This window comes from Sparus aurata, chromosome 12 (genome assembly GCF_900880675.1).
Source record: "Sparus aurata chromosome 12, fSpaAur1.1, whole genome shotgun sequence".
Lineage (NCBI taxonomy): Eukaryota > Metazoa > Chordata > Actinopteri > Spariformes > Sparidae > Sparus > Sparus aurata.
This window is the reverse complement of record NC_044198.1, coordinates 25,667,727-25,680,244: the sequence shown is the minus strand read 5'-3', so window position 1 is coordinate 25,680,244 and position 12,518 is coordinate 25,667,727. Positions and strand designations below refer to the sequence as shown.

The 12,518-nt window shown below is 39.9% G+C and overlaps 2 protein-coding genes across 3 annotated transcripts; both read left to right on the top strand.

Annotated features, from left to right (window-relative positions):
• Window positions 1–165: 165 nt before the first annotated feature.
• Window positions 166–6,045, top strand: LOC115592635 (peptidyl-prolyl cis-trans isomerase-like). Of its 2 annotated transcripts, none has more exons than XM_030435650.1 (5): window positions 166–335; window positions 3,137–3,167; window positions 4,841–4,929; window positions 5,019–5,191; window positions 5,293–6,045. In XM_030435650.1, the coding sequence occupies exons 1-5, from the start codon at window positions 267–269 to the stop codon at window positions 5,426–5,428; spliced, it is 498 nt and encodes a 165-aa protein (XP_030291510.1). In that variant the 5' UTR covers window positions 166–266; the 3' UTR covers window positions 5,429–6,045. The 2 variants fall into 2 exon arrangements, with proteins under 2 accessions (XP_030291510.1, XP_030291511.1); XM_030435651.1 differs by having other exon boundaries at window positions 248–335; window positions 3,137–3,171.
• A 3,567-nt stretch (window positions 6,046–9,612) lies between these two features.
• LOC115592636 (peptidyl-prolyl cis-trans isomerase-like) lies at window positions 9,613–12,085 on the top strand. Its single transcript, XM_030435652.1, has 5 exons — window positions 9,613–9,805; window positions 9,955–9,985; window positions 11,205–11,293; window positions 11,418–11,590; window positions 11,675–12,085. Exons 1-5 carry the CDS (start codon window positions 9,737–9,739, stop codon window positions 11,805–11,807), a joined length of 495 nt encoding a protein of 164 aa, XP_030291512.1. The 5' UTR covers window positions 9,613–9,736; the 3' UTR covers window positions 11,808–12,085.
• The last annotated feature ends 433 nt before the right edge of the window (window positions 12,086–12,518 follow it).

Here is a 12,518-nt window from a genome sequence, read left to right as displayed (position 1 = left end):
GCGCCGCTCCAGCCGGGTTGCCGTGGAAACATCTCACCAACCGAAATCCACATCGCGTTAAACCCCGCCCATCTCCGTTCCTATTGGTCCGTTCTCCGGCCTTTCAGAAGAACGCGCCTGTGATTGGCCGTCGGCTAGGCTTTACGTCACCGCTGCTCAGAGCCACATAAATACGGACCTAAACAGACAGGGCGAGTCTGACGCTGTCAGGGCTCCAGGCAAGCGCGATTTTTAGCATCTTTTAATCACATCTCACGTTTCTAAACATGGCAAACCCGCGAGTTTTCTTTGACATGACTGTCGATGGCGTCAACGCAGGCAGGATTGTAATGGAGGTAAGATACACCATCAGACTATTCACTTAACTTTTCTCACTTTACTTCATTTTTAAGGTTTAAAATCAGGAGGGTATCTTTCACATCCATCTGTGTGAGGTGCAAACGGCCTGCAGCTCTGACAGACATGTTGAAGTGCGTCAACTTCTCCTCCTGCTTTTAGGCTTCCATTTTGGCACCCAGCCTTGCCTGTAATCATCAATATATCTTGATATTGTGTTAATAAATGCATAAATACAGATAAGAGATATTATATTAAATGCAAATCCTGCAGAGGGATCTTATTCTGATGGAAACGCCCAACTGCTGCTGCTGCTGCTGCTCATGATGGCAGGTCTGAGCATCTTCTCATTGATACAGTTAAAGAGGGAAATAATAGGAAATCATCAATAAATTGTTAATTTAAAGCTAATGACATGTTTGTTAATAGTTGTTTTACTGTCAACAAACATTTCATAAAGGTGCACTCTGTAGTTTTGTAGAATATATTTTAATCAGAAGAGAAAACAAACAAACTGAATAACAAACTGACTGAATTTCATGCTGTTTTACTTTGTTTATATGTGGCGGACCCTGCCACCTTTCTAGCTTCAAACAGTATTCTGGGAACCTTATTTTCCTCTGAGAACAGCTTGTTTATTCACTTATGGAAAACAATGTATATTTCTCTCCATATAAGTAATACTGCCTCATTAATATTGTAAATATTAAGATTCTGAGTTGGAATTTATTCTCCAAAACAAAAGAATGCCCTTTAAAGCAGCTGTTTATTGTCAAAATGTAACTGATGTTCAAAGTATTTTTGTAAATGGCTGATAAATACTGTGTAGTTCATCTATAAACATTATTTAAATGGTCATTCTAAACTTAATCATTTAAAAACAGTGACAGATAAAAAAACAAGAAATAAAGCAAGATAAAATAGAAGTAAATATGAAATGAAATAAAACATAAAGAAGAAAAATATGAATATTACAACATTATGATAATAATAATAATAACAGTAGTAATAATAATAATGATAATAATAATAATAATAATAATAATAATAATAATAGACTTATACAAAAACAAAGTTAGGAGGTGCTTCACAAAACACAGCACTATAAAATACAGGTGCAAAGCAAAATAGAACAAAATAAAGTGCAACAGACAAGAAATATAAAAGACAGAGAGACAAAGTAAAGTATAAAAGAGCAACATTGAAACCTTTGAGTAGACATCATCCAAATGTTTGTCTCTGTTTTTAAAAGCCATTAAATCGAGGATTTGACTCGGCTGATCTGAAATTAGTTTTCTTTCACATACACATATGACACAACGTACATGATAATGCCACCCTTATAAATACCCTCACAGTGTGTAGAAGTATGCTCAAAGAAAAGTATGAAAATATGAATATAATACCAGGATACAAACAGGATAACAGAAGGTGTTGAGCTACCAGAAGTAAATGGAAAAACATGAGCTAAGTCCTGAAAAGTCTGAGAACACGGTTCAAGCTATCAACACCTGCAACCTGCCCGTCATCAGACACCATGCCGGCATGATAATCAATAAGGTTCAGAGGCCGCTGATATCAAGACCAGGAAGCTCCTCAGGACGCATGAAGTCCAGCGTCCAGAGGTGAAGCAGAAGGAGGGAGGCCGAGGACGAGTGAGCGGCAGAGCCACAATCAATTAAAATGCATGAGTACAACGGGAGGATGTCTCAAGGCGATGGAGTGCCAAGTGAATACGTCAGGCAGCAGGAGGAGGAGGAGGGGGAGGAGGAGGAGGAGGAAGGGGAGGGGGAGGAGGAGGAAGAGGAGGAGGAGGAGGAAGAGGGGGAGGAAGAGGAGGAAGAGGGGGAGGAGGAGGAGGAGGAGGAGGAGGAAGAGGGGGAGGAGGAAGATGAGGAGGAAGAGGAGGAGCAGGAGGAGGAGGAAACATCATGGAAGACGCCCCTGAGACAATCCAGCACGTACAGCTGGTTTTACAGTTTATTCTTACTTAAACTAGGATTAGATAAAACTCATCTTATTGATTTTTATTTCCTATCATCTTTATCTGCATATGTTTAACAGAGAGTAATCAAATTACATTACTTTGCTATTATGATACTTTACTGATCATTAAAGTAACCGTCTGAACCACAAAACATTCTTCTAAAAGGTAAAATATCTAAAAGAGGATTATTATAAAGTGAAAATGAATCAGCTACTATTCTGATAATCAATATAATGAGATTTCAGCTTCTCACTACAAGATTTTCTTGCTGTTTGTTGTCTCATGTGACAGTAAACTGAGTCATTTTGTGTTTTTGACTGTTAGATCGGTCAAAATAGAGTTTGGGAAAATTTAAAAATCATTTTTACAGACAAAATTATTAATAAATAATTGTGAGATTAGTTGGTATTGAAACTAAAGTTGCATTTTAAAGTTAAAAATGACAGATATGTCAAGAAGTCAATCCTGAGCCTTCCTTTTTTCTAAAGGTTTATTTTTAAATAAATCGGGGCAATATATATATATATAAATCGTTCATCATGATATGAGTCTGCATATCATCTTAAATATATCATGATCTGACGTAAGTGTTGTGTTTCCCTGTTTTTAAAGGTTGAATCCACTAAAGTTCTAACATAACTGATGATTATTGATCATAAATCTAATTGTGTGAATGTTTTGTGAAAGCTCTAATATTGTTTTAATATCCATATCAAGGTATTTGGTCAAAAAATGTATTGGTATTTGATTTTGCTGTGACTTTTTGCGGTTTCCTCCACACTAATTTAAATGTGTGTGTGTGTGTTTTTGCAGCTCCGGGCCGACGTGGTCCCGAAGACTGCAGGTAGGTAAGCGTTAAAAACAGGAAGCTTTGTGTGTTCAGTGCATTCAGCATCAACTACAGAGCTGCTGCTGCTGCTGCTGCTGCTGCTGCTGCTGCTCTGAGTTTTTTTTTTTTTTCCACACTCCTAAAATGGATTCGTGTTTGGTTGAGGAAACTATGCGTCCCCATTAATCCTCCGCTGAGAGTTTATTCTGAATATGGGTCGAGGCTGGAAGGCATCGATCAAAAGAGCCTTAACAGCCAGTTACGGAGATAAAAGTGAGTGTAAACAAGGAGCTGCTGTGATTAATGACGATAAGGAGAAAAAGCACACTTGTTTGCATGAAACGTCCTTTATTGATTGATTCCACCTTATTACAGCTGGTTGTGGTTGACTGTGATATATCAGTTCTGTGTCCTGCAACCTTCTTACGTCTGTCAACAGGGAAACCTGCAGGATGCATCACCAGCTGATTCTGTCCCACATAGCCATTGTTAGTTATATGACCTCATTTACACTCAGCGGATGCAGAAAGAATGGCCTATTTGCTTTTTTTTGTGCATACAGTGTTTTCTGCAGTGGCTCAGGTACATCATGCTGCTTCTGCACTTCATGTTCAAAGCCACAAGACAGTTATATTCAGCCCCCACATGTAAGGGATCCTCAAGGGGTCACATAATGGGCTGTAGTATTGTGGTGTTATTGTTGTATTGTAGTTATCAGAGGGGTGTCAGTGTGGATCGGCTGTGGCAGGAGTGAAAGAGGATACAAATGATGCACAAAGATACAAACAATGACTGTGAAGACACTCGTAACAACCACAAAGAGACAGAAAGAACCGAAAACAAATACACAGAGACTTGAAACAACCTTAAAGAATCAACAAAATCACTGTAAAGAGACACGAAACTACACAAAGAGACAGAACAACTATAAACGCAACCTCAATGAAACTCAACATGACTACAAAGAGGCACAAAACAACCACAAAGATACAAACAATGACTGTGAAGACACTCGTAACAACCACAAAGAGACAGAAAGAACCAGAAACAAATACACGGAGACTTGAAACAACCTTAAAGAATCAACAAAATCACTGTAAAGAGACACGAAACTACACAAAGAGACAGAACAACTATAAACACAACCTCAATGAAACTCAACATGACTACAAAGAGGCACAAAACAACCACAAAGATACAAACAATGACTGTGAAGACACTCGTAACAACCACAAAGAGACAGAAAGAACCAGAAACAAATACACGGAGACTTGAAACAACCTTAAAGAATCAACAAAATCACTGTAAAGAGACAGGAAACTACACAAGAGACAGAACAACTATAAACGCAACCTCAATGAAAGTCAACATGACTACAAAGAGGCACAAAACAACCAGACAGACACACAAACGACCAAATACAGACTCAAAACGACCACATAGACACTTGAACCACCAAGAACAGACACGCTGGGGGAGAAAGGACAGAAAAATATGCAAATAATGACAAAGAAACACAAAAAAACTCAGATTAAAATGAATTATTCAGCAGCCTGGTCAGAGACCTCGGGTGGTTTGAGTTCTGCTCTGAAGGAATAAATCATGCTTCTTACTGGTGGTGTGAACAAATGATTTATTTCAGCATTGTATTTGGATTGAGTGCATTTAGTGTCTTTTACATTTTACAGAAAACTTCCGTGCTCTGTGCACCGGAGAGAAAGGTTTCGGCTACAAGGGCTCCAGCTTTCACCGTCTCATCCCTAAATTCATGTGCCAGGTACAGTGAAGGAAAAGAAATGTGTCCTGTTTCAGATTCGTGTCCGATTCAACCTGAGCTAACTGATACGTGTGATCGTTTCTGTTCAGGGAGGGGATTTTACCAACCACAATGGAACCGGAGGCAAATCCATCTATGGGGAGAAGTTTGCTGATGAGAACTTCCAGCTGAAGCACTCGGGCATGGGCACGCTCTCCATGGCGAACGCCGGGCCCAACACCAACGGATCCCAGTTCTTCATCTGCACGGCTTCAACTGACTGGTGAGCTCCACTTTTTACCCGTCTAACCAGGTTTAATCAACAGTTTCGTCTTGTTTCCGATGTTTCTTCTCACATGCTAATCGGCTGCTCTCTTTTTCCAGGCTGAACGGGAAACACGTGGTGTTTGGCAAAGTCGTGGAGGGCATTGATGTTGTCAAGGCGATAGAGAAGCAAGGCACAAAGAGCGGCACCCCGAAAGCCAAGGTCGTCATCGCCGACTGTGGAGAGCTGAAATAGCGCGACGAAGCTCCTTCGGTTCCGCCTGTTCACCTCGTTCTCTCTGTCGTCGTTGGCGTTGTGCTCTCAGAAACATAAATTGCCTAAAACACTGACTTGTATTTTGATTTTGTGTTACTTACATTTGAAACAGTCACATTTAATACAACATCTTTCTATAACGTATAATTAAAATACTAGATGTGAACAGAATAACCAATCTGAAATGCATCTTTTATGTGAAATACTTGAATGATAACACTTGAAAAACACAATATGTTTATGTAGAAGTTCCCCTTAACTTTGTATATATGTATGTTATTTAATTTATTGGATGGAAAAACTGTTTCGCATTAAATGTGACTATTACTATTGAATTTATAAGATTGAATATGAAAATGTACATGTGATTAAAATACTTAGTCACCATTTTAGGCAAATGATTGTGTTTACGTCTGCAGCATCCGTAGAAAAACACCCCAATGATCTGACTTTCTCCACTAAACATTTCCTCTCCTGTGCTGATATTTGTTGTGTAATATTTTGTATCTTCTAATCTGTTGTTTAAGGACCATATTTGTTAACAAAATCTGGAAAAAATGATGGTGATTGTGTAAATAAAACCACATGAAAGCTTACTTTGTGTGCGTCGTCTCATTCAAGAACACAGACTGTTGATAAATCGCAGCATTGGGATTCGATTAATGCCAGTCGGATCAAAATAAAGTGCTCTAACAATGTGGTTTTAATTTATTGTATGATCGTCGTTGCCACATTTACCACCGGAGGCAGGCAAGGTAAAGACTATCACACCTTTGTGCAGTGGTGGAAGAAGTATTCATATCTGTCCAGTAAAACTAATATCAAGCCGTTAAAATACTTTCCATTCAGAACAAAAAAGCAAAATGTACTTAAAGTATGAAAATTAAATGTAGTGCAGTAAAATGTTCCCTGTCAGTGTTTTCCTATCACAACTTATGTTTCTGTATTAAAGGGGCACTGTGTAATTTTGGAGAAGAAATTCAAACTCAGATTTAATATTGACAACATTAATGAGATAATAATACAAACTGGGAAATTCCATAAAGGTGGCTGGGTCCGCCACATGTAAACAAAGAAAAACAGTGTGTTCTTCAGTGTGTAAAATGTTTAATCTGCGCTAAAAATGTAGAAAAAGGTTCCAACCCTGTCTTACATTAGTAAAATGTGACGTATTAAAGGTGTACATGTGCAGTTCGCTCCTATTTAAAGTGAAACTCTCGCCCAAAATGCAACCTAGGGTCTTTTTGTGAATGTACCCCAGTGAAACGTTCGTTTAAAAGCATAATTACGACGAAAGAGGCACTTTTAAGATTGACAGTATTTTCTTTTTCAGGTCAAAATCATTTTCAATGGGAGTGCTACGGGCACTTTATCGATAGCATCAAAATCTCTATGTTTAAAACAGTAAGAAGGCTCGACACAACATGAAACTTAACTGTCCTCCAGGTTACGTCACATTCTGAGATCGACGCTTCTCAGCTGGCAGGACGGCGAGCGGAACAAGCTACTGCTAACATGAGTTGTTCTAAAAACTCTGTGTACACAAACAATGTTCTCGTGTTCATGTGTAGAGACCCTGGTGATACTACCAGCAAAGTTTCATGTTGGGTCGAGCCTTCTTACTGTTTTAAAAATAGAGATTTTGATGCTAGCGTAAAAGTGCCTGTAGCGCTCCCATTGAAAATGAGTTCGACCCGAAAACAAAAATAAGGTAAATCTTAAAAGTGCCTCATTTGGAGTAATTATGCTTTTACACGAAGGTTTGACTCGATGACATTCACAAAAAAAAGGCTAGGTTGCATTTTGCCGACAGTTTCACTTTAAAGGAGAACTTCGGTCGGTTTAAACATGCAGCTTCATTGCTCAAGCTACCCTTGACTTGCCAGTACCGAAGACGCGAACAAATTTGGTCCAGCCATTACAGAGCTCCGTGAACGGAGATGTAGCATTGAGCGCTAACAGCATGGGGTCAGAACTTTACACTGTGTTTTAAGCATCTTAACATGCTCCACATCTCACACCAAAAGTTATGCAACATCAGCAGACACCTTAGCACACAGCACTGTAGCGTGTATGACTCAAAATGAATAAAAAAGTAGTTAAAATAGTGTGTTTGTGCAAGCAGCTACTTACCTGTTTGTTGACATCCGCGTCTTCCGGTAGCTAGACCAAACTAGCATATCCATCGAGTGTGCACTTAACAGGCTTAACAGGCTATTGTAAGGCTCATGGCTCATGACAGGCTGTAACATGGACATGTACATTATGAACATAAACACGAAAATGCTGGATTACGTTTCCGTCTCCGCCAGTGAGGGAGTAAGTGCACGCTCGACGGATTGACTAGCTTGGTCTAGCTACCGGAAGACGCCGATGTCAACAAACAGGTAAGTAGCTCCTTGCACAAACACACTGTTTTAACTACTTTTTTATTCAGTTTGAGTCATACACGCTACAGTGCTGCGTGCTAAGGTGTCTGCTGATGTTGCATAACTTTTGGTGTGAGATGTGGAGCATGTTAAGACGCTTAAAACACAGTGTAAAGTTCTGACCCCATGCTGTTAGCGTTCAATGCTAAGTCTCCGTTCAAGGAGCTCTGTAATGGCTGGACCAAATTTGTTCGCGTCTTCCGTACTGGCAAGTCAAGGGTAGCTTGAGCAATGAAGCTGCATGTTTAAATCGACCTAAGTTCTCCTTTAATACAAGAGATATGAGCTGAACTGCGTTGAGTTTTTAGAGTCATGCAGCAGGTGGCAGCAGATAGCGAGTGGCTCATTTTGGCAAGCAGAGGAAGACATGGAAGACTTTTTGAGCGGGATTAGCAAGTAGCTAATCCAAGACCCGGCTTGGATTCAGACAGGTAGGAATGATTTAAACTATTTTTCTGAAAGGTTTTCAGGCTGTTTTCAGTCTTTCGGATTCAATTTTCAGTTGTATCTTATGACAGGGTGCTGTGGTTATGGTCTGCGCAAATTCTCGCAAAAAAAGCACTTGGTAGAAAAACGTCACGCTCCAGATTAAAATACTTGGTTTTGTTGCCATAAACACGGCCAGAGATGTCCTGAGGTCTCCTTAAACATATCAAGAGGTTTCACGCTTACAAATGTGAAAACGCTGGCTGTGTCTCGCTTCACGTCTCGATATTAAAAGTCAGAAACGTAGTCAAACTTATCATTCCACCGCTTCCTGACTGCTCAGCAAATGAAAAGACACTGGATATCAAAAATCTGAAGTACAGCCCGGCCATATTTCAAGGTAAGCAACATATCTGATCACCTATTAGTTTCGGTGAGCTAACAACTAACGTTAGCACTCAGCCGTTTCATAGCTAACATTCCCGTACGATAGTGTAACAAGATGTAAGAGGAAGGCATAAAATAACTCTTAAATATCAACACTCATCTTGGACACATTTCTTAAAGTCTTAAAGTGAAATGCAATAGATGTAATCAAAAAGGTAACGCTAGCTAGGAAGTGGTTGGATGCTAGCGCTAGCTAATTGGACAGGAAATATGTTATTTTAGCACGATAAGTGGCCAATCAGTTACTCAGTTTCCCTATATTTAGGCCGGAAGCCAGAGGAAAATGGCCGCTGGGTGAATATTGTCTAAACTTTTGTACTTTGGTTCAGCAGGATTCCAAATGCTGGAGTTGTACTTGTAAAGAGGCAGTTTTTCATTGTGATATTTGTACTTTTACTGATTGATCAACATACTTTCCCCCCACTGAAGAACATTAACTCAGCAAATGTACTTTCATAGCCAGGTGTCAGGTGGGATGATGAACAACCACCAGTATTAACAGTAAATTTTAAATAAAAGTAGCTTTTTACTTACTTAGAATATTTTATTTTTAAGCTTTTGGCAGAATAAAATGGCCTATTTTAAGGTATTTCCACACTAAACAGTCAACGTATACCACCTGAGTTTTATTCCCTACTTAAATGTCAGTGAAGATCACAAAATATTCCGTGTGATTTGGACTTTGACACGTTAGAACATGACGTCCAGAACACCAGCTCGCTGCCTGTTCTATAGAAATCTGTGCCTTCGCCGTGCCGCAGAGACGCCTCACGAGCCGCCATCTTGGCTCCTCCCACCTCCACCCCTATTGGCCCATCCTCGAGCCTTTCAAAAGGAACGTTGCTGCCATTGGCTGTCGGTTGCTTTTACGTCACCGGTGCGCAGCCTCACTTGAACGCAGAACTTATAGATACCGTGTGTCTACAACCAGGAAATCATTCACGAGCCGTTTTCCGTTATAATCATATTAAGCCCGTTTGTAAAAATGGCAAACCCCAAAGTTTTCTTTGACATCACTATTGGAGACGCTCCAGCTGGGAGGATTGAAATGGAGGTAAGAGAAACATCAGACTATTAACTAAACATGTGTCGGTTCATTTCAACAATGCTATTTTTTTTTTTTTTTTTTTTTTTGGAAGCTTTGAAATGAGTCTTCTGCATCGATCTGTGTGATTCTAAAAGACATATGTGTGTGTTTCGCAGCTCCGGGCTGATGTGGTCCCAAAGACTGCAGGTATGTGATCTTTAAAACAGGAGAAAACTCTGTAAATTGATCCTTTCCTTCCGTAGAAAGCGCAGGCCACTCAGCCTGATGGCCGCCCGGCCTGATGGACACTCGCAGTACTGCAGAGAAAAATTCCCATGCGGCCGGAAAACCCTTTTTTTTCCCTCATTGACCGCCATTATAAAAAGAGACGTCTGTTTAAAAAATAACAAAAAAATGCAGACAAGACATCAAGAACGGCAAACGGGGTTGATAATGGCTGCTATGTATTTTTGATCCATTTTTATTAGTAAAACATTCAATCAGCCGAGAAAAGCTATTTTAAAAAATCCGTTATATCATCACCATCTAAAGTCTAACGGGAACAGAAGGGCGGGGCCAGTGGGCGGGAACTCTACTGCGCATATTCAGTAAGACGCATAACCAGGAAGTAAACGCGGACGCCAGAAAACGTCTTCGGCGCATGCGCTAGTCAAGCAGCACTCATTTGTTTGAATGGCCGCCATCTTTCCATCTGGTGTCTAGTTCTATATGAATCTATGGTATAGCCACATGCGTTTTAAAATCCTCCTCTACAGTGGTCAATAACAGCACAATCTCACTATTTGTCAACCCAAGCATGATAAAGAACTCAAATATAACAAATGATCATGTTTGTATGTGAGAAATGTATATTTTTCTGCCTTGCGTGGCAGCAAGAGATTTCCATCTATACAAGTTATTGTACAAAGTTCTTTGCAAGCTAGTATACGTGTTGCGGGGGGGCAAAAAAAAAGCGTTGTGGGTTTTACAAATGCTATGATGTTCAACAAAGCACCTGCCCGTCTTACAGCAGCAGCCACTTGTAAGAAGAGCAAAGCCGTGTGAGCGCTTCAGAGGCAGATACAAGTTATTGATGCAAAAGAATAAATGACAACAAAGAGACGCATCACAATCAGAATAACACAGAACAGCCACAAAGAGACTCTGAATGATTGAAAAGTGTCTCCTAACAGCTAGAGATTGAGAAACAACTCAACGAGATGCAGAATGAACACAGAGGCACAAATGACTATAAAGAGACACAAAACGAACACTAAAACACAGAACAACCAGATATGGATACGTTTGTGACTCTGTCTTGGTGCTAACAATTGGAAATATGAACCTAAAACTTATTTATTTCTATTATTGATTACTTAAGTCGATGTAAGGGAATTTGATGATGTCATGTGTCTTTCTTTCACAGAAAACTTCCGTGCTCTGTGCACCGGAGAGAAAGGTTTTGGCTACAAGGGCTCCAGCTTTCACCGCGTCATCACTGACTTCATGTGTCAGGTACAGCGAAGAGAATACATTTGTTCTGTGTCCTTGTGTTCACAGGTTCAGATTTGAGCCGAGCTAATATTTGATTGCGTTGCAACATTTTCTGACTCGCCGGAGCCTTTTCATTTACTTTTAGGGTGGAGACTTCACAAAGGGTAATGGAACTGGGGGCAAATCCATCTATGGGGAGAAGTTTGCTGATGAGAACTTCCAGCTGAAGCACACAGGACCTGGTATTCTGTCCATGGCTAATGCTGGGCCCAACACCAACGGATCCCAGTTCTTCCTCTGCACGGTTAAAACTGCCTGGTGAGCTTCACTCTGACCCGTCTACTGCTGTATTCATGCCTAAACAGTTTCAGCTTGTTTCACATGTTTGTCTCTCTTTTCTAGGCTCGACGGAAAGCACGTGGTGTTTGGCCAAGTTGTGGAGGGCTTGGATGTCGTCAAAAAAGTAGAGGCAGTGGGCTCACAGAGCGGCAAGACTTCAAAGAAAGTCGTCATCGCCGACTGTGGTCAGCTATAATACTACGAAGAAGCCTCTTCAGTTCAGCCTGTTCACCTGTCAGATGTGTCCTTTTATCATCCAGCTCCCTGTCTGCTTTGACAGGATGTGTATCTGCAGCATCAGTGGAAAAACACCAAGTGCACCCACTTTCTCAACTGCAAATGTTTCACTCCTGTGCTGATATTTGTTGTGTATTATTTTGTACCTTCTAATCTGTTTAAGGACCACATTTGTTAACAAAATCTGAATAAATAAAATAAAAAAAAAACACTGAATTAAACCACTTGAAAGCTTAAGTTGTGTCTGTCCTCTCATTCAAGTGTTCTTACTAAATGTGTGTATTTGAGTGTTTCCATTAATTAATCACAACATATATTATAATTTTGTCAGTGAACTCAATAAAGTGCTCTAACAATATGCTTTCATTTTGTAGTATGTCTAGTTGCAATATATCACCACTAGAGATCATTATAGGCAAGGAAACCACTTTATGTAGTTTGTAGTATTAGAAGTATTCAGCTGTATTACTTCAGTAAAGTACTAATATCACACTCTAAAAAAACACTCCATGATGTTTCTGTATTAATATTCATGTGTATGTTAGATCTTACTGCTGTATTTGTGTGATGATCTCATTTTAACGACCTGGTCAGGTGGGACATGGATGGATATTAAAGATAATATTTCAGATAAAAGTAGGTTTGTACTTGGTAGGGATTTAAAAACACA